The 21,903-nt window shown below is 43.2% G+C and overlaps 2 protein-coding genes across 6 annotated transcripts in view; both read left to right on the top strand.

The window, feature by feature from the left end:
- Positions 1–3,830, top strand: part of LOC139548176 (CUE domain-containing protein 1-like) — a 61,682-nt gene extending 57,852 nt beyond the window's left edge. For all 4 annotated transcript variants that reach the window (XM_071357646.1, XM_071357643.1, XM_071357644.1 and 1 more), the window contains exon 10: positions 129–3,830. In XM_071357646.1, coding sequence (XP_071213747.1) covers position 129 — 1 coding nt within the window. In that variant the 3' untranslated portion in view covers positions 130–3,830. The remainder of the gene's footprint in view (positions 1–128) is intronic.
- Positions 3,831–4,674: 844 nt separating this feature from the next.
- The window catches only part of LOC139548173 (WD repeat and SOCS box-containing protein 1-like), a 28,259-nt gene continuing 11,030 nt past the window's right edge, over positions 4,675–21,903 (top strand). For both annotated transcript variants that reach the window (XR_011669665.1, XM_071357641.1), the window contains exons 1-5: positions 4,675–5,004; positions 5,869–6,037; positions 16,278–16,546; positions 19,388–19,519; positions 20,327–20,427. Coding sequence is in view for 1 of the 2 variants with exons in the window: in XM_071357641.1 (XP_071213742.1) it covers positions 4,965–5,004; positions 5,869–6,037; positions 16,278–16,546; positions 19,388–19,519; positions 20,327–20,427 (711 nt within the window). In the remaining variant the exon portion in view is untranslated. The remainder of the gene's footprint in view (positions 5,005–5,868; positions 6,038–16,277; positions 16,547–19,387; positions 19,520–20,326; positions 20,428–21,903) is intronic.

Here is a 21,903-nt window from a genome sequence, read left to right as displayed (position 1 = left end):
TGGGGGGGACAAAAATGCAATTTCAGAATGTGCAAATTTCCCATTTGAAAGTTGGTTGAAATAAATCCTTTGTTTATAGATCGACTTTTGGCTGTAATCTGACAAACATGTCACCTCCTCCATTTCAGATTCTCCAAGGCTGCGCCACATCAGGGTTTCCATGGTGACAGCAGAATGACCCATGGCTGGTGGCCAAGCAATAATTCGGCTCCTCCCTCCCCTAACACAGACCAGCTAATCCCAGGCCAAGAAGTGACATGGGACCACCCACTCGCCCAGGAGGAGAAGAAGCAAACTGCTATCCACACACCACCTCTCCTTAACTCTGACTGTTCATAACCGCATTGGATTACCATTATAATCTCTGTATTATAACTCTTAGTTAATATATGATTTAATATGTAAAGGGAAGATGCATTAGTCTTTTGACTGTTCTGTATTTTTTTTATATATCCGCTCCCTTTAACCCCCATTGCAGAAGGCATGGCAGCCTTGGTGAGGATGATCTTACCATATGGACTCATCTAGTGTTACCAGTCTAATCTATTTTATATGGCTGGGATAGGTCACTCCTGAGCCAAAGTGTGCACTTCTGAAATGTCCCATAATAAACCATGTTCACTCCCAGTAGCCATGTGTTGCTACGCCCATTTGGTCACAGTTTTAAACAGACAGTAACCAGTGATGACGTGGCACTATTTTAAACATCTCAACTAGAATCACAGCTCAATCCAAGTTCAATCCCATTTTTCCTGAAAGTTCAGGAAACAGAAATGACTTGTAAAGAGAGACCCTAACATTACAGTCAACATTATAGTCGACCCCCCCCCCCCCCCCTCCTGTAAATCTAGAGTTTCCTCTGAGCATTTTGACAGGAGATGATATCATCAGTCAAGGGGTTGTTATTCAAGTTGCCCTGCTCAAATGTCAACAAACCCTTCTGCTGCGCCCTATATAAAAGAGGCATTCCAACCTGTCAAAATAGTAACTTGTCCCTAGCGGGTCATATTTCATCCCATATTGTTATGTCAATGTGTAACTAAATGCCAAGCGTTCCCTTTAATCTAATTTCAGGAATTCTGACAATAAACATAAGCTTTCATATGAACTGAAATATTCCTCAAGCTACACTGACTGCCATATCTCAGTATTCTCATGTATTTTTCAATACAGCATTTATATCTTGTTGAGGAAGGAGGGGTGCATATTGCTGAATTCCAGTATTATTGAGTACACAATATAACTAGTAGAAACATTTGATAAACATATATATCAGTCATCTGTGCATATTGTTGATAAACATGTGTTTTGTTTTGTGGTGTATTGGGAAATGAACCACTTGTAATGGGAAGTGTTGGGTATGGAGAGAGCAGAACATGATATGGATGATGCCTCTGTGAGGACTGGCATTGATCTTGATTAAAGATGCTGTTGGATGTATCAGTAGAAAAGAGAAGGCTGATGATGACCCAGTGCTGTGATATGAGCTTCAACAGACAGTCGGGGTAGATTTGAAATCAACCCTTTAAGCAACTAGCTGATTTGCAAGGCTTCACATTGATCCGTCAATTTCCCAACTATTGGAAATTATTACCAGCTTCAATCTTATTCTGAAGCCTTCTCCCCAAAGTGTGCTCTTTGTGCACAATCATTAAAAAGGAAGGGACCGACTGGTGTAGGAAATATATTTTAATGTTTTAAAATGTATTCCGTAAGAGGGAGCAAGCCAAGTGCACTTTGGGGAGAAGGATGGGGAATTGGAACACACCACTCTTCCTTCTAAAATGGATTTACATGTAAATGGTTGATTTGCTACCTCTCAAATTATGACGTATCCACGATTGAAAATTAATATTTTTACTTTTGAAATTTAAGATTGTTCAAATCAAATCACCCATTTACCGTTTTTCCTTGATTCAGGAACGAGACCTGTTTTAACCCCTTCCCTGTCAGGGATGTTGACAGATGATCTCATTGGTGATAGGTCATGTGTTGTACATAAGGAGAAATGTCTGTTTATTGTATATACGGAGGAAATTCAAGTATTGATTGTGTGAAGGGAGGCTGAAACTGACCCTTTTGGTGTTCCTTTTGAAGTCTGTTGATGTTATGGATTGGGTTTGGAATTTTGCCCCTTAGACAATTTCTGTGTGTTGTCATTTTCTTGTTTGTTAGTTTTGCTCTCAGCATTTCTCATACAGGTCTTCATAAACTCTCAAAAAATGTTGCCAATAAAAGGAGTTTATTGCTCTTGCCATAATGAAAATGATTTGCCAGACTGCTATAATGTCACCCAATCATTTGTACTGTTATTGAACAACAGATCACCCAGCTTACTCAAACTGCCATCAGACTATCCATTTACTTTCATTATTACTGTCATGCTATTCACACATTCATATCTATATAGGTGTTTCAAATGGGCTTTTATAAAAAATATATAGCTCTTACTGTACCTGACTGTTTCAAATGTCACCCCATGATAGTGGAGTGCTTTAATTTATTTCCATAGAAGACATTCTAACTCATATCTGCAGCAACTGAGGGAGCATCAGTGACAAGAAGCAGGTTTGTTTACAATATCCTGTGACATTTCACCCACTATGTCTGTTTATTCCAACATTGCATGATATCAGTTAGTCACCAAGTGCTTGCACTCCATTGGTCTTTTGCTTAGTTTTGTTATTTTCAGAAAAGAGAAATTAAATGTTTTGTATCTTCAGTTCCAGGCTTTTGACTGACATCTGTACATGAGTGCAGTTTTGTTATTGCACTGTTGAGGGCAACACTCGTCTGCATGGTTTTGTGATGTGATTTCAAAATGGATTGATGTTTGATGACTGCTCATAGAAACTTGTAGATAGTTATCGTCTCAGGGAAGTTTCCATCTTCTTTCTACTGTTCTTCCATTTCCAATTGGTCCGACTTGGTAAAAGCACAATTAAGAATCTAGGCCAGTAGTTTATTCCATCAGAAGCTTCAAATATGATTTTGGTGGCCAGACATGATTTCAAATGCTGGACCTGCATATAGGCCGAGTTGTTGAACGGAGAAGAGCATACTCAAAGTAATTTCTCACTCTAACGTTTTAACCTTTTCTGACCAATAGACATACAGCACCACAAATGCTTGGTCAATGATTTTTTGTTGTTGAGATGTTTCTTCGTACAGATTATTTTATTGTACTGTATGTGTGCCAGACAGAGTGATATGCTTCATGATGAATGTACATGAATAGAGATGAGGCCAGTACTAGCAGACAACATGCTTGTTTACAATGCACTCATGAGCCTGCAATCTTCTATGGCTCATAACCCTATCATAAGAATGTATGCTATAGTTACTTTGAATAACTACCACCACAGAGCTGATGGTTTTCAGCCTCTTTTGTATTGAACTTAATGAGATCTGTGTGGTCTGTCCAGAAACAACCCCTATAGCCCCTAAACCATTTTTGTAGATCTGTTTCTGGACAGGACTGTAGCCAATCCTACCAGTCAATGTAGGTCAAACATGAAAAGCTTTGCTCATTATCAAAACTGAAATACATTTAAAGAACTTCAGAATTTGTATGATTCAAAATGTGTTTGTTTTTGTCATATTTTGGAAGGACAAGGTCAGAAGCCAGTTTCTCCCCACAAAATATGTTTAAGGTTCTTTAGGTGATTGTTTTACTCAAAATTGATTTCCGGATCAGATTTTTCTTACACTTTAAGAAAGTTTCTTATAGCTATTGAAATAATCAAGTTGTGTTGTACCCTGTCTGATGTGATTGTGTTACATTTGTAAATATTTATTAACATCCCTTTTCATTAAAGTTGTTTCAAATCAAATCAAATTGTATTTGTCACATGCACCAAATACAACAGGTATAGACCTTACAGTGACATGCTTACTTACAAGCACTTAACCAACAATGCAGTTTTAAGAAAAATACCTAGGTACTGGTACAGAGTCAATGTGCGGTGGCACCGGTAGGTCGAGGTAATTGAGGTAATATGTACATGTAGGTAGAGTTATTAAAGTGACTATGCATTTCTATAAATCCCTTAGACAAGATTGTCACAACTGACTCGTGAAAAGTACTGTTATCGCTCAACATCAGGCTCCTGGTGAGGCCTATCTTTTTGAAGAAAGAGAAAGACCTAGGACTTTTGTGAGCTAGATTTGAAATGAAATGTTTCTAGCTAAGACAAAACATGTTGGGAATAGATACTATAGTGCACCGGTTGCACACGTCTTTCTTGTTACAGTCAGAAAGCAATATAGGTGCAGTATAAACAATCTTTGGTATTGTGACATTCTAGTTTATGAATGGTAAAGGTCACGTGACCATTGACACAAATGTGTGTCATGTCGTGATGTGTCCCATCCCCCAATGTAAATTGTGCAGCATTGACTTTGTTGACCCCCTCCCCACAGCTTTAAGCTTCAACATAAAAGGAGTTCTGGTTGGAAATATAACATATTTGTGATATATACTATTTGCCGTTGCAAAAGAACGGTGCACAATAAGAGCGAAATACTGTATATCAATGGTGATAAATGAGAGGGAAAACTTGAAAACGCTTACAAATGAAGGGGAGGTGCCATTTTATCACCGTGGTAACTGTGATGACGTATGACGGAAAGCGCTCCCAATCAGAGAGACCTCCCCTATAGAATGAAAAGATGCCATCTAGTCTACGCCTCAGCCATTGTATTTCGCCGTTGTCTGTATTCAGTGGTGTGCTGTTACACAGTAATTTCGTCGATTTTAATAAACGCAGATTTTAGCCATCCAGCTGAATTTATCAAAACCTAGTCTGCATACGGATTGTAAAGAAGATATTTACAAAAAATAAGATTTTTTGGGCTTACGCGATATTAAAATTAGCAGCTTTCTACTTTTGTTGTTTATTTCCCCCAAAAACCTTTGTTATTAAACCAATAGGCTTTTCTCCACGGATCCGGTTTCTATTTAGATGGCAAGCTTCCCAGATTCTGTAAATGAAAATGAAATAGGTAAGTTGAGATTCTTTTCACTATCTTGCTCTGTTGTGTTTGGGGGAGGGGTTGACAACGTTTGAATATTCAGCTAGCTAGTTAATATGTATAACCTAGCTACTATTTTACACCTTTTATCTGTCGATGACGCCATAAGTAGTCTTACTTTATTTATTTTTATAGGTCAAGTCGTTTCTTCCATAACCTATGTCCTTTTAACTAGAGACTCGCACACTAACCGCCTGTCCCATATTCACCATGCCTCCATTGATTATACTCAGTGGCCCCACACCAAAGACAGTATGGTAGAAACTTTGTGCCCACCCACAGCGCGAGGGTCGGCACACTTTGTTTTCCATGTCCTTCTGTGGTGGTGGTAACTATGTTTCTGCAGTATGACTCATTCCTCACTAGTCGGGGGAGCGCACTGATATCTCACGTACGCTAGATGTTTTATGAAACGGGTGTTTTGATGCAACACTGTTGCGTAAAAACCCATGGTATATATGTTGTCTCATATGGCCAACCATATGTTTATGGTACCCAGTTAAAATGCGTTACTTAGGCTAATAATATGTTGTGTATTATAGCCAACTTCATTCTCATTCGTTTACATTTCTAATGACGTCAAATAACAAAACAGTCTTGACTCTCAGAATCTCTCAGTAAAAATAATTTTAGGCATCTGTTCTGACACTGAGTGCAGTGACCAGGCTGGTGTAATAGAATGATAAACAGTGTTCAGGCTGGTTCCAACAGGCTATGGTCAGTTGGGCCTGAAGCATCTTTTCTACACTGTCATTCAGATGTTGCTCACAAGCACCATGTCATTATGATATTTGTGCTTTCAATCCTAGACTGGTCTCTTGTTTCTGTTTCCAGGTAAGGCTAAGTTCATCGGTGAACTCTTAGTGCCTGTTGCTCCCTTTGACCAGAAGTCCGGGCGAGAGACCTGGACTGTAGCCTTTGCACCTGATGGTTCCTACTTCGCTTGGTCTCAAGGACATCGCATCGTGAGGCTCGTTCCCTGGTCAAAATGCCTGAAGAATTTGTAAGTACCTGTACTAGGTCTAACCACAGAAAACAAATGGTTAGGCCCTATAACGGTCTGTTTACATTTTGAGGGATGCCTCTAGAGGCAACAATTCCTTTTGAGTTTTGAAATTCAACAATGATGTTTCAAGTTTCTGAATATCCTAACTCATTTGTCTGTGCAATGAATGCACTGATTGATGTGGAGTCCTATTTGGCAGAGACAGCAGTAGAGGGCAGGGGAGCAAGAGAGACAGTGAATGTGGCATGTGCTGGTGTGTTGCTGGTGCCCACTGGGTATTCGTTTGGCGGCTGCACTACCTGTTACATTATCTGGTGTTTTTAAGGCCCTTTCAGCGCTCCTCCACTCCACAGGTCGCACTGATACATCTCACCTGACTGCACACTTACAAAGGCCACTGCAGGGTGAAACAGGGTTTGGAAAACTCCCATTGTAGCCCAAACAATCGTGTTCATGCCCCTCAACAGACTGATCCTTTATTGATATTTCTCTTCAGAATTACATCTTTTTAGTTATTGTTGCTTCCTGTCTCCTAGTGTTTCTTACAATATGTACTTTTGTTTTTGCTTGAATATCTTAACTTTGTTCTGTACTAGATTCAACTTTTTTTTAAAGCAACAGCTGATTGTTGATAATGTAGAGTGGACTTTCATTAATGAGGATTTTTGGGTAAACCAAGTTAGAGGAACGAGCACTGCTTCTTGTTATTCAGGAGTGGAAATATACTCAAGGGCCTTGCGTTATTATTTTGGCACGTTACAAAAGCTGCTTTAGAATGCAGTCAAACTTGTACAAAGGCGGTCTTGTCTTTGGCAAGAGAAAGCAAAACATAGCAGCTTAGGGTTTTATTACTATCTCCTTATGTTGTAAAATAATGTAAGGTTTACTGCCATGAAGTCAACTTCTACATTTCCGCCTGTAAACCCTTCTGTAAACAATGACACATCAAATCAATACTAAAACAAGGTTGAGGGTTGTAAATGCACTTTGACATTATTTCATGGCTACAGCCTATTTCCTTTTTAAGTCGAGTCATAGGCCTAGGTAGCCGGGCTGACGTGGCTCACATGGTCAGAGATGTAGCGCTGACATACTGGTGTGGAGAGGAGGCTGTTGTGAATGCAGTATTTGCGCAGAGTTGTGCTTAATTCTTGCTGAGTTTTGATTGGTTCTCTGACGTTTGTTTGGGTTGATACCTCGCATTGTTTGGGTTTGAAAATCTAACAGTTGTATTAGAAGGGGGTGGACGCTCAGGGACTGTAGGTGGCTTTCCATGTGGGTGTTTGAGTGAGAAAGACACAGAGGAGAACAAATCATTTAAAAAGCACAGCCCCCATTATTGACGCATCGTGCTGACAACATCAACATAGCTTTTCCAGACTGAAGTAAGGAGGACTTTGAGTTAGGTGTCAGCCAGACTAAATCATAGGTGCATCCAATCTGATTTCTAATATCCACAACATTCTATAACAACACCACAGAACTTGAAATTCATTCTAGATTCTGATAGTCCAAATTGTTGTTTAGTTCTATGCCAGAATGGTTTAGGCAAGTCCTGTCTAATGGCGAGATATTGTTAGAAATTGAAAACCGGCCAAGGTGTGCAAGATGCAAAATATAAGACCAACAACTTATATATTTCAAGGTTTAATAGACAAAGATATGCATATGAGAGAAACAGACCCGTTCCTCTGACAGCCTTTCTCAGACTTTCGGACCAGCAAGGCATGGCCTTCTTCCTCTGGTGACCGCTTTGGTAAAAAAATTATGAACAGTTCCTTTTTCTTTATAAAAACACATTGTATTTCATTTATTTTTTTACTTTACACTAAATTGAATGAATTACATATTTACTTGGCTTTCTTCGTGGTTTGTCTCTGTCTGCGTCTCTCTCTCTGTGCTTTCGTAATGGGCTTTCTTCATTGTTTGTCTCTGTCTGTGTCTCTCTCTCTGTGCTTTCGTAATGGGCTTTCTTCATTGTTTGTCTCTGTCTGTGTCTCTCTCTCTCTCTGTGCTTTCGTAATGGGCTTTCTTCATTGTTTGTCTGTGTCTCTCTCTCTCTGTGCTTTCGTAATGGGCTTTCTTCATGGTTTGTCTCTGTCTGTGTCTCTCTCTCTCTGTGCTTTCGTAATGGGCTTTCTTCATGGTTTGTCTCTGTCTGTGTCTCTCTCTCTCTGTGCTTTCGTAATGGGCTTTCTTCATGGTTTGTCTCTGTCTGTGTCTCTCTCTCTCTGTGCTTTCGTAATGGGCTTTCTTCATGGTTTGTCTCTGTCTGTGTCTCTCTCTCTCTGTGCTTTCGTAATGGGCTTTCTTCTGGGGCTGCCTGTCTATAATTGACAAAACAATAAAAATATAATTTAGGCATTACACAATCACATTACCTGTGCTGTCAATAAAAACAATGTAACAACTGAATCTTTATAAACAAATAAGAATCTTTCATTCTATTGATATACATACATACATACATACAATATAATATTGAAAAAATAGAATAGCACAAGATGTTTGACTCACCCAATCATTGAGACGGGTGTGCCTGTCTCTTGGACACCCAACAGATCAAACCTCAGAGGGAAGAACCTTAGGTCTGCAGGTAGCCTAGCGGTTAAGTGCGTTGGGCCAGTAACTGAAAGGTCACTTAACCTTAATTGTTAATGTACGTCGCTCTGGATAAGAGTGTCTGCTAATTGACTAAAATGTAAGAAGGAGAGGGACAATCAAGGTGTTTTTTAAAGTCAGTCTACTGCCATATTTAGATTTTCTTGCAGCAAGAGCGGAGAAGCTAGTGTCCCGCTTCCTTTTTATCCACGGCAAACTTTAACAGCAGTCTGGTCTGTACAGAGCTCGATTTATAATGGTCTGGTCGTAATCCATGACCTGTTATTCTGAACGAATAGGCCTACATATTTCACTTGCAGCTGTATTCTGAGGCAACTCTTTGCAACAAATAAATTCTTAATTCATTTGGAACGTATTCAGGCCCCATGACATTTTCCATGTTTTGTTATGTTACAGCCTTATTCTAAAATTAGGGATGCACGATATATCGGTGAACATATCGGAATCGGCCGATATTAGCTAAAAATGGCAACATCGGTATCGGCCCGATGTCTTGTTTAACGGCGACATTAAAAAGCGATGTCAAAGCTACCGTGCATACCTATATACCATTGGTACACGACGTAATGATGCCACGTAAAATTTTGCGCTACACGTGCAACACAGCATTCCTAACCTAGCCCACAATGTCTGCTGTTGGGATCGAGCAGTCAACAAGTCATTTGAAAGAGTAAGAACATTTCAGCGAGACAACTCAAAGGCGAAATCCATTAAAGCCAAGACAATGGAATTCATTGCACTTGATAATCAACCGTTGTCTTTCGTGGGTGATGTTGGCTTTCGCCGACTGGTTGAGCACCGGTACACACTAACAAGTGTGCTATTTTTCAGATGTTGCCCTTCCAGGGTTACACAGTAATACCGTCACTGCTATTAGCTTCACCACATACATACTATGGAACTCCGTTTGGGTCTTTGCGTGTCAAAAAATATACAGTAGCACCGTCAAAGCTGTACAAAAAAGTCTGCTAACACCGGTCACAAACGATGTGTTTACAATACCGCGTTGGTAGTAAAGCATAATTTATGCACATAAGCACAAAGCTAACATTATAAGCAGCTGGCTAGCTTCATCTGGCTAGTAAGGCTTGACCGGACCGTGTTGTGAAGCTAGCCACAATAAGGATTAGGCAAAATAGTGTCATTTGCGGTTTGCCTTCAAAATAAAATTGTCATTGACAGTGATGCAAATGAATACAAATAGCAGAATTATGCCATACTTTTATTTTGAAGGCTAACCGCAAATTCCACTATGGTGGCTAATCCTTATTGTGGATAGCTTCACATAGATGGGTCTGACCACCGTTAATCAAATAAGAACTGTCTTATAAATTAGGGTTATTTTAGATGATGACACCTAGCTAAATAGTTAGCTAGCTATAGTTATGTCGTTTTGCTATGTTTTTGGGGAAGAACATTGTTTGCATCCATGAGCTAGCTTGCTTTTTTTTATGACCAGCACTGTAGGTGCGTGAGACAACTTTACCAGCATCATAGCATACGTATCGTTGTCTTTGCTGTCTTTGTTTCTAAGATAACTGCGTAGTTTAGACTAATTCGGTTAGCTAGCCAGCTATTTTTCGTCCTTTTAACGTAACGTAACGTAGTCAACACTGCTCGCTAGCCAGCTAGCCACCGAATAGCAACACTGTAGAAACTATTACATTCAACGGATCAACGGAACGATTGATTAGTGTAGTGTTAGCTAGCTACATAGTTGTCTTTGCTGTCCTTGTATCTAAGACAATTGTGTAGTTTATACTAATTAACGAGCCAGTTACCGAGGTTACATAGCTAGCTACCGAGGTTACCTAGCCAGCGACACTCTCAAACAAAGTCAACAACGCAGCCACTGCTAGCTAGCCCACTTCCGCAGTACTGTATCATTTTAATAATTTTGGTCAATAAGATTTCTGCAACGCAAGCTTAACTTTCTGAACATTCGAGACGTGTAGTTCACTTGTCATTCCAATCTCCTTTGCATTAGCGTAGCCTCTTCTGTAGCCTGTCAACTATGTGTCTGTCTATCCCTGTTCTCTCCTCTCTGCACAGACCATACAAACGCTTCACACCGCGTGGCCGCGGCCACCCTAACCTGGTGGTCCCAGCGCGCACCACCCACGTGGAGTCCCAGGTCTCCGGCAGCCTCTGGAACTGCCGATCTGCGGCCAACAAGGCAGAGTTCATCTCAGCCTATGCTTCCCTCCAGTCCCTCGACTTCTTGGCACTGACGGAAACATGGATCACCACAGATAACACTGCTACTCCTACTGCTCTCTCCTCGTCTGCCCACGTGTTCTCGCACACCCCGAGAGCTTCTGGTCAGCGGGGTGGCGGCACCGGGATCCTCATCTCTCCCAAGTGGTCTTTCTCCCTTTCTCCCCTTACCCATCTGTCTATCGCCTCCTTTGAATTCCATGCTGTCACAGTTACCAGCCCTTTCAAGCTTAACATCCTTATCATTTATCGCCCTCCAGGTTCCCTTGGAGAGTTCATCAATGAGCTTGATGCCCTGATAAGCTCCTTTCCTGAGGACGGCTCACCTCTCACAGTTCTGGGTGACTTTAACCTCCCCACGTCTACCTTTGACTCATTCCTCTCTGCCTCCTTCTTTCCACTCCTCTCCTCTTTTGACCTCACCCTCTCACCTTCCCCCCCTACTCACAAGGCAGGCAATACGCTTGACCTCATCTTTACTAGATGCTGTTCTTCCACTAACCTCATTGCAACTCCCCTCCAAGTCTCCGACCACTACCTTGTATCCTTTTCCCTCTCGCTCTCATCCATCACTTCCCACACTGCCCCTACTCGGATGGTATCGCGCCGTCCCAACCTTCGCTCTCTCTCCCCCGCTACTCTCTCCTCTTCCATCCTATCATCTCTTCCCTCTGCTCAAACCTTCTCCAACCTATCTCCTGATTCTGCCTCCTCAACCCTCCTCTCCTCCCTTTCTGCATCCTTTGACTCTCTATGTCCCCTATCCTCCAGGCCGGCTCGGTCCTCCCCTCCTGCTCCGTGGCTCGACGACTCATTGCGAGCTCACAGAACAGGGCTCCGGGCAGCCGAGCGGAAATGGAGGAAAACTCGCCTCCCTGCGGACCTGGCATCCTTTCACTCCCTCCTCTCTACATTTTCCTCTTCTGTCTCTGCTGCTAAAGCCACTTTCTACCACACTAAATTCCAAGCATCTGCCTCTAACCCTAGGAAGCTCTTTGCCACCTTCTCCTCCCTCCTGAATCCTCCTCCCCCTCCTCCCCCCTCCTCCCTCTCTGCAGATGACTTCGTCAACCATTTTGAAAAGAAGGTCGACGACATCCGATCCTCGTTTGCTAAGTCAAACGACACCGCTGGTTCTGCTCACACTGCCCTACCCTGTGCTCTGACCTCTTTCTCCCCTCTCTCTCCAGATGAAATCTCGCGTCTTGTGACGGCCGGCCGCCCAACAACCTGCCCGCTTGACCCTATCCCCTCCTCTCTTCTCCAGACCATTTCCGGAGACCTTCTCCCTTACCTCACCTCGCTCATCAACTCATCCTTGACCGCTGGCTACGTCCCTTCCGTCTTCAAGAGAGCGAGAGTTGCACCCCTGCTGAAAAAACCTACACTCGATCCCTCCGATGTCAACAACTACAGACCAGTATCCCTTCTTTCTTTTCTCTCCAAAACTCTCGAACGTGCCGTCCTTGGCCAGCTCTCCCGCTATCTCTCTCAGAATGACCTTCTTGATCCAAATCAGTCAGGTTTCAAGACTAGTCATTCAACTGAGACTGCTCTTCTCTGTATCACGGAGGCGCTCCGCACTGCTAAAGCTAACTCTCTCTCCTCTGCTCTCATCCTCCTAGACCTATCGGCTGCCTTCGATACTGTGAACCATCAGATCCTCCTCTCCACCCTCTCCGAGTTGGGCATCTCCGGCGCGGCCCACGCTTGGATTGCGTCCTACCTGACAGGTCGCTCCTACCAGGTGGCGTGGCGAGAATCTGTCTCCTCACCACGTGCTCTCACCACTGGTGTCCCCCAGGGCTCTGTTCTAGGCCCTCTCCTATTCTCGCTATACACCAAGTCACTTGGCTCTGTCATAACCTCACATGGTCTCTCCTATCATTGCTATGCAGACGACACACAATTAATCTTCTCCTTTCCCCCTTCTGATGACCAGGTGGCGAATCGCATCTCTGCATGTCTGGCAGACATATCAGTGTGGATGACGGACCACCACCTCAAGCTGAACCTCGGCAAGACGGAGCTGCTCTTCCTCCCGGGGAAGGACTGCCCGTTCCATGATCTCGCCATCACGGTTGACAACTCCATTGTGTCCTCCTCCCAGAGCGCTAAGAACCTTGGCGTGATCCTGGACAACACCCTGTCGTTCTCAACTAACATCAAGGCGGTGGCCCGTTCCTGTAGGTTCATGCTCTACAACATCCGCAGAGTACGACCCTGCCTCACACAGGAAGCGGCGCAGGTCCTAATCCAGGCACTTGTCATCTCCCGTCTGGATTACTGCAACTCGCTGTTGGCTGGGCTCCCTGCCTGTGCCATTAAACCCCTACAACTCATCCAGAACGCCGCAGCCCGTCTGGTGTTCAACCTTCCCAAGTTCTCTCACGTCACCCCGCTCCTCCGCTCTCTCCACTGGCTTCCAGTTGAAGCTCGCATCCGCTACAAGACCATGGTGCTTGCCTACGGAGCTGTGAGGGGAACGGCACCTCAGTACCTTCAGGCTCTGATCAGGCCCTACACCCAAACAAGGGCACTGCGTTCATCCACCTCTGGCCTGCTCGCCTCCCTACCACTGAGGAAGTACAGTTCCCGCTCAGCCCAGTCAAAACTGTTCGCTGCTCTGGCACCCCAATGGTGGAACAAACTCCCTCGCGACGCCAGGACAGCGGAGTCAATCACCACCTTCCGGAGACACCTGAAACCCCACCTCTTCAAGGAATACCTAGGATAGGATAAAGTAATCCTTGATCCCCCCCCCCCCCTTAAAAGATTTAGATGCACTATTGTAAAGTGGTTGTTCCACTGGATGTCATAAGGTGAATGCACCAATTTGTAAGTCGCTCTGGATAAGAGCGTCTGCTAAATGACTTAAATGTAAATGTAATGTAAATGATGAATCGTTGTGACATATGAAATACGAGTGATAGTGTAATCAATGTGTAATAACTACTTAAAAAATGTATGAACGCGTCAAATTATTATGTGACGTGCAGTCATATTCAGGTCCTGATTGGTCAATGGGCTTATTTGACGTGTATATTTTTGGACACGCAAAGACCCAGACGGCATTCCATAGAAATCCTGGTTCAGAATGAAACGACTGAACAAATTAACCACGAAACAGCACAGAAAGTAAGTGAAAGAAATAGGTTTTGATGATGTTTTACTGGTAATGGGGACATGCGTAAATGCCAACAAAATAACTTTTGGGTCAGTGTGTGTGTGTGTGTAACCTTTTATTTAACTAGCCAAGTCAGTTAAGAACAAATTGTTATTTACGGTGACGCCCTGGATGACGCTGTGCCAATTGTGCCCTTCCCTATGGGACTCCCAATCATGGCCGGATGTGATACAGCCTGGATTCGAACCAGGGACTGTAGTGACACCTCTTGCACTGAGATGCAGTGCCTTAGACCGCTGCGTTCATGTGTGTGTTAACTATTTAACTGTACTAGAATGCTTAAAAGGCCGCAAAAATGTTGAATATCGGTATTGGCCAAAAATGTAATGTCGGTGCATCACTATCTAAAATGAATTAAATAAAATGTTCCTTCATCAATCTACACACAATCTCCCGTAATGACAAAGCAAAAACAGCTTCCTAGAATTTTAGCAAATTTATTAAAAATAAAAAACAGTTACCTTGTTCACGTAGGTATTTAGAACCTTTGCTATGCGACTCGAAATTGAGCTCAGGTGCATCCTGTTTCCATTGATCATTCTTTAGATGTTTCTATAACTTGATTGGTCGAAGGAATTGTCCATAGAGCTCCGAGACAGGATTGTGTCGAGGCACAGATCTGGGGAAGGGTACCAAAAATGTTCTGCAGCATTGAAGGTCCCCAAGAACACAGTGGCCTCCATCATTCTTAAACGGAGATGGGAGAACCTTCCAGAAGGACAACCATCACTGCAGCACTCGACCAATTAGGCCTTTATGGTAGAGTGGCTAGACAGAAGCCACTCCTCAGTAAACTCGTTGGCCTGAATACCAAGCATCACGTCTGGAGGAAACCTGGCACCATGGTGGCAGTATGGCATCATGCTGCGGGGAGGTTTTTCAGCGGCAGGGACTGGGAGACTAGTCAGGATCGAGGGAAAGATGAATGGAACAGAGATCTGTGATGAAAACCTGCTCGGGACCTTCGACTGTTCACCTTCCAACAGGACAACGACCCTAAGCACACAGCCAAGACAACGCAGGAGTGGCTTTGGGACAAGTCTCTGAATGTCCATGAGTGGCCCAGCCAGAGCTCGGATTTGAACTTGATGAAACATCTCTGGAGAGACCTGAAAATAGCTGTGCAGCAACGCTCCCCATCCAACCTGACAGAGCTTGAGAGGGTCTACAGAGAAGATTGGGAGAAACTCCCCAAATACAGGTGTGCCAAGCTTGTATCATACCCAGGAAGACTTGAGGCTGTAATTGCTGCCAAAGGTGCTTCAACAAAGTACTGCTCAGAGTCTGAATACTTATGCAAATGTTATATTTCCATTAAATATATATATATCCTGTTTGTGCTTTGTCATTATAGGTTATTGTGTGTAGATTGAGGGGGGGAACTATATAATCTATTTTAGAATAAGCCTGTAACTTAACAATGTGGGAAAAGTCAAGGCGTCTGAATACTTTCCGAATTCGCTGTATCCTGTCTTCAACCTAGACTGCCGTATGCATAGTTCAGCCCATTGTGCAAATAGGCCTATGGCAAGTATTTATTTAATTCAAATATTCTGCGTACTGGCAAGCATTCCTCCACGGACCAGGGTTTGAGAAAGGCTGTTCTAAGAAGTCAGCAGCAAATCTCTCTCCCTCCAGTGGGGAGTGCAGAGCTAAATACTCCTCATCTGTTCATTGTCTCATCCTTCCCTGCCCTGGGTTACAACATTAAATCAAGGCTGAGACCTCGTGGTTCAATAGACTATACATTTGACACCAATGGCTGATTTTTATGGCTCAAGGGCCCAGATATCAGTTACTAAGACCTGCTTTATGGTGACCTCTGCACTTTGAGAGGGTACCTGGAGGCCAAATTCCAATTGGGAATAATCATCATAATATCGTTCTAAACAATATGATGAAACTTATGGAACATGTTAGCCAACCGTCTCACCACTTAGACTGCATGTATCACTCAGTGCTCTCCTCCTGAATGTGCATTGTGTTTTTTAGCTGTTTGGCACCTGGATCAATTTACTTCAGGTTTGTTACATTAAAAAGTTATGTGATCATCGCACTGTAGGCCTACCTGTAACTCACCTTTCTCCCTCTCCTTTCCCTCCATTACCCTCATTTCCCTGTCCTCAATTTCTGTTCCTTTTCTTTCTCTGAACTCTCCATCTCGCTCCCCATCTTTCCACATTACCCCTCTCTTTCTATCCCACTCTCCAGCAGTGGAGAAGGCTCCAACAGAGCAGGCCCTCGACGTTTGTCGCGGCAGAACAGCGATGGGGGAACAGTGGTGCCAGTGGGCGAGCCCAGGGAGCATACCATCGACTGCGGTGACATCGTGTGGGGCCTGGCCTTCGGCTCGTCAGTGCCAGAGAAGCAGAGTCGCTGCGTCAACATCGAGTGGCACCGTTTCAAGTTCGGTCAGGACCAGCTGCTGCTTGCCACAGGCCTCAACAACGGACGCATCAAGATCTGGGACGTCTATACCGGTGAGAACCTGATTAAACATCACAACCAGCTATACTCTTCTGTTTTCACAGTGCATCATTCCTAGTGCCATGTACCAATGCAAGTTATAGAATCAGCATGCCTGTTCCCAGTAGAGAGGAAGTTGAAGCCTCATAGGTGGGTTTATCGGACCAACTTTCGCCACACAAATCCTGGGCTATGTTTTCATTCCAGAAAGTCCACCTCGCCCTTCTGCCTTTGTTCACTTTCTCACAGATCTTATATTTGAAAGCAGCACGGACAAAATTTGGTGGGGCTGTTTACACCTATGTGAAGGGGAGAGGACATGATATCTCTTGCCTGGAGCTCAACTGGTGCTAGCTCGCCAGTCGTGTCCTAAATGGAATTAAGGGTTTTATAATATCACTGGCTGTGCTGTGTTTCCCCTAGTATTCTTTTCAGCAGCAGTGTTGGGGGGGTCAGGTACTCCTGTGATATCTTTTCCTGTAGAATGACTATGAGGTCACTGCTGGTGACTTTTTAAAATTACATTGTACTCCAAAATGAATGAAAATTAAATTATGTCAGGATCTGAAATATAATTTCCCCTTCTAAAGCATTAGAACCTATAACCCAAGTGAGCGGCATAGCGGCTTTAAATAAATATTTACCTAATTGGAAAACCCCCAAAAGACTTTGAATGCATTAAATGCTACAAATATACTTTAACTTGTCACTCTAGGGTTTTGTCTTTATCAAAATTGGGCTTATTATTTAGAGGCCCCCTTCTTGGACAAAGATAGATGTTTTTTCTGTTTTTAAGGGCATTTCCTGCAATTATACACATTTTGTCATGGACAGAGAGAACATTTTGAAAAAGAAAATTAAAGCTACTTTTCTGAATTTCTACACTCATTGCGCTGAGGAAAAATAGCAGTTTTAAAGCTACTTTCCTGCAATTATTCATGTTTTGCTCTGGTTTATGTTGTGTTCTTATGCTATCTGAAGGACTCAAACATAACAAAGTCAGTGAGGCCCCCATGCCATGATATGTATTTTTATTTGGGTGATTCTAGGTTCTCAAAGATGATATTATTTTGATCCATGATCTTTTCTACATACTTTTTGAAGTGGTCGGCAACGATTTAAATGAATATGTGGGAAACGCTGGGGATCATATGCATGATTGCTGTTACATCAACCCGTTGCACAGATGCAGGATTTTTTGGTAATCTTTTAAGCAGCCTGTCATTAAAGAGAGTAGATGTAACCCTATCCCAGTAGGGTTACCTAAGCCTTCCTGATGCACACAGGGCTATAAAATGAGTTCTAATAGAACAGCCAAGAGAATGCTCATTGTTCTGTTCCAGATGGGAAACGTGGTTGCCATTGCCTTCTACCCATCACGTCATCTACACACCCACTTCTAGCTGGCATCCTGTTTTATGGTCTGTGTGTTGGAGACAGTCAGTGGGTTATATAATGTGTTGACGTTCGTTTTAGCCCTGCTGGTTGTTTGCTTGCGCCTCCTGTCCTGCTCCCAGGTTTTTTTTACTGACAAACCTGATTGATGATGTTTGCCCACGGACCCTCTCTTGCTGCTGCCAACACAGTGCTGACGTCCCAACCCTGCCAGGCTCCCTGCTCTCCTAGACACATTAGTTCTCTCTCTCTCACACATCTACATACAGGGCCCTTTAAACCTGCCTTTGAAAATGTAGCTACCAGAAACACTGTATGTTAATGCCTACGTATGTACAAAGGACAAATAGAATGCCCTAGTCAAAGTCAAACATCTGTGTGGATAAATAGTCATCTCCACAGAGTATGACTTGATTGGTGGGAGGTTGTGTACTGGAATACCACCATGACAGCCAATGATTTACAGTTAACCGCTAGCTGTGCTGTGTTGCAAGTGGGTGGAGATATAGTTGTCAGGGGCCGGTCCAAGAGCCATGTTGCCATTTTCTGCTGTGCTGATGAGCTTCTGTATCTGGGCTACTGTGGTCTGGTGTGAGTCATGACTTTAAAAATAAAAGATGGATAGATTATCTTTTTTTTTTTTTGGAATGTCCCAACTCACACCAGACCACAGTAGCCCAGGATTTAATAGTTTGTGTTTTCCCCTCTGGCCCACTATGGAGGACAGGAAACAAAGCCTAGAGACCATAGACAATCAGGGGGTAAAGTGAACTGGAGATCTGGATTGATGTCAGAATGTCACACGTACAAAGGTTTTTCTTCGTTTTTGTGTTTCAAAAATAGTAATAAAAAAATATATATATATATTCCCCAAACCCCACCACCCCTCCCCCAATTGGAGTAAACTAATCAAAAACAATTAGGGTGTTATTGTGATAACTATTATTATACCCCAATTAGGAGTCAGCTGACTGTTGGCAGACTATTTGAGAATAACTACTGTAATTGAGTCCCATTCTCCCCTCAATGGAACCAGTGTTGGGACTGCGTATCAGAAAGCAACAAATTGCCGGGATTAAGTCTGGATTACTTTGATTGCACTTATTCGATGTCAGTCTACCCAGAGGGTATTCCATGCCATTCTGACTGTCAACACCAGGCCCAGCCTTTGAAATAGAGCTCTCCAGGGCTTTACCTCGTCAGATTGAGAGAAGAAAGCCCAGTCGGTGGATCTAGTAGTTACATGGAGATTTCATTTGTGACAGCCCTCTTTCTTTTCCCCTCTTAAATTCTTCTTTCTTTTCTCTACTCAATCTCTACTCTTAAAAAAATGTATATATAAATTCTGTGCCTCTATGTAAACTGACAGCGCTCTCGTTACTTTTCACATGGGTGAAGAACCCACACTCATTTATCTAATTTAGTTTTATTATTAACTCTGGGGTTGTTTGCCTTTACAGGAAAGCTGTTGCTGAATCTCATGGACCATACAGATATAGTGCGAGACCTGACTTTCGCCCCTGACGGCAGCCTCATGCTGGTATCGGCATCCAGAGACAAAACCCTGAGGGTCTGGGACCTGAAAGATGACGGTAAGAACACTGAGTCCTGAGGAACATCTTTTGATTTAGCTTGAGTCCGTTTTATTATCTTGGAACTGAAACAGTTTTTCATGGTTATTTACATGGCTTTGTACAGCTGTGCAAGCAAGCCACACTGATACATGCATATGTCGTTTTTGAGTGTTGAGCTAATACACATCCACAAACATGAAGCTGAAGAAGTAGGTAGCATGTGATGAGTTGCCTTTGTTCCTGTGGAATGTGGGATTTGCTACTGCTGCTGACGGTTCCACCTTGAAAGGCCCCACCCCCTGCATGCATTCTAAGCTCACATGAACAGAGAATAGTGTTACAATTGGACCCAGGTCCAAGAGTAGGCTATTCTTTTCTTCTGAAATAGACTACATGTTTCTTTACACTTGTCTAAAATAATGGATGTATTGTGATGTAGCCTATATTACATGGATTTATTAGACTTTTAAAAATGTAGATGTTCCAAAGGTCTACATCAGTGGCTTGTAGGCTATGCATGAAAGCCAGGAGATTCTAAATGTGTGTTTGAATTCATGGTCAATTACCGCAAGACCAGCAGTTATTTGCTTGACAATCTTCGTCTGACAGAATTTCATGACCGTCAAAGCCCTAGTTAAGCCCATTTAATTAAAAAAGCCAAATTATCCCTATTGAAATTTTGCAGAAAATCCTGTAAACTGTTGAAACATAATCAGCAGAGTTTTGTTACACTGTTACTTCATCACAATCATTTCTTAAGCAAATCATTTGTGTGGAGTTTTCCATCATGTACACGTCATAACCAGCTGTGATTCTGTGTTGTAGGTAACATGGTGAAAGTGTTGCGGAGTCATCAGAACTGGGTCTATTGCAGCGCATTCTCACCAGACTCTTCAGTCCTCTGCTCTGTTGGAGCCGGTAAATCGGTACGTACACCTGCTCCCCTTTCTCTCCTTTTTGAGAACTGCTACTCTGTGTGCTATTGCTTGTGTCTAGTTATGCTCAATGACCTACCAATGAAACACTCCCACCTTCCCCCGTCCCGTCAACTGAGTCTTGACCGTTATGCTTGGTGTCATAGTTCAACAACCCTGGCTGGAGTTCGGTTTGGCTTTGTTTGAAGTTGAAACATATTTCATATTCTAATATGCATGTAGATTAAACAAATGATCACACACATTTGTAATAGTTCCAGTATTTGTCCTCGATCTACAATCTAAACAATTCACTTAATGTTTTAGAGTGGGGGATACAGATTGCTATGCTTTATTTAATGACCTTTTAACCTCAATGCAGACCAAAATCATTCAAAGAAATGTTCTAAAGATTTTTGGATTCCCTTTTTGATACATTCTACCTTAGTAAGGAGAAAATTAGATGGTTAAGTGGCGTAGTCCCCAAGATGGCTGCCCAGCCAGTGAGGGATCGGACCCCTATGACTTCAGTCACAGATACACTTTGCAACATCCGCATCAACATGCTAGTAGTTAGTTACTGTAGCCAGCTCCATCCTCCTTGTGCAGGGTGCAGCTAGATTGTTGTTAGGCTGTGTTTCCATAAGTGTCTTGCTTTCCCTGTCACAGGTGGCAGGTGTGTGAGTGTTTTTGAAGGGAGGGAGCGCCGCGCTGACATAAAGCAGCCGGTGCAGACCGCTGGCTCGTGGCACCAGTGCCACTACTACTGCCGGGCTGGGACGCACTGTGCCCCTGCCCAGGGGGCAGTCTTGCACCTACCTGACCGCAAGGTCTCCCATACGTAGGTGCTGCTGTCTCCATGTTTGTCTACTTCCGCTGTCGCAGTTCCTCCTTTTATATCAGTTATGAAACTTTGATTGTAAATGGCAGTAAAGTAAAACCTTTCCCACCCACACAGTCCCTTACCCCTCTCCTTCACCTCCTACTGTCCCTCTCTATCCCCCCCACACACACTTAATTAGAAACCCTACCTATTATAGCACACCTTAACTGACATTGTCTGGTTTGTAGTTTTTTGTCAGTCTCGCCGCCTGCCCACAGTCTCTAACTTGTATGAATTACATTGTTTATTTGTCTCTCCATAATGAGGCTCTTAGCATCAGTTATTGTAGTTTGATAGCCTTAGTTCTCCCTCGTCCTCCTTACTTCTCTCCTGTGGCCCACATTTAAGGGCCAGTCAGCACACCCGTCTGTGTTGTGGCCGCACCGCTCCTTTTGTAATGGAGTTAGTGTGCAGGGGTCAGGTCATTGTTGGCGTAAATGAGAATTGAAAGGACTCTTTGTGGCTCCGCAGACTGCCTTCATCCCCATAAATGTCCGCCTTTGTCCCAAACACTCTACCAAAATTAACATGGACAATGTTGGAGTCAAAAAAACATGATGTAACTTATTGGATTCCCTGTTGCCTCATAATTGGCCAAAGGACTG

The sequence above is a fragment of the Salvelinus alpinus genome, chromosome 21, assembly GCF_045679555.1.
Source record: "Salvelinus alpinus chromosome 21, SLU_Salpinus.1, whole genome shotgun sequence".
NCBI lineage: Eukaryota > Metazoa > Chordata > Actinopteri > Salmoniformes > Salmonidae > Salvelinus > Salvelinus alpinus.
Note: the sequence above shows the minus strand (reverse complement) of the source record. Positions and strands in the feature narration are given on the sequence as shown.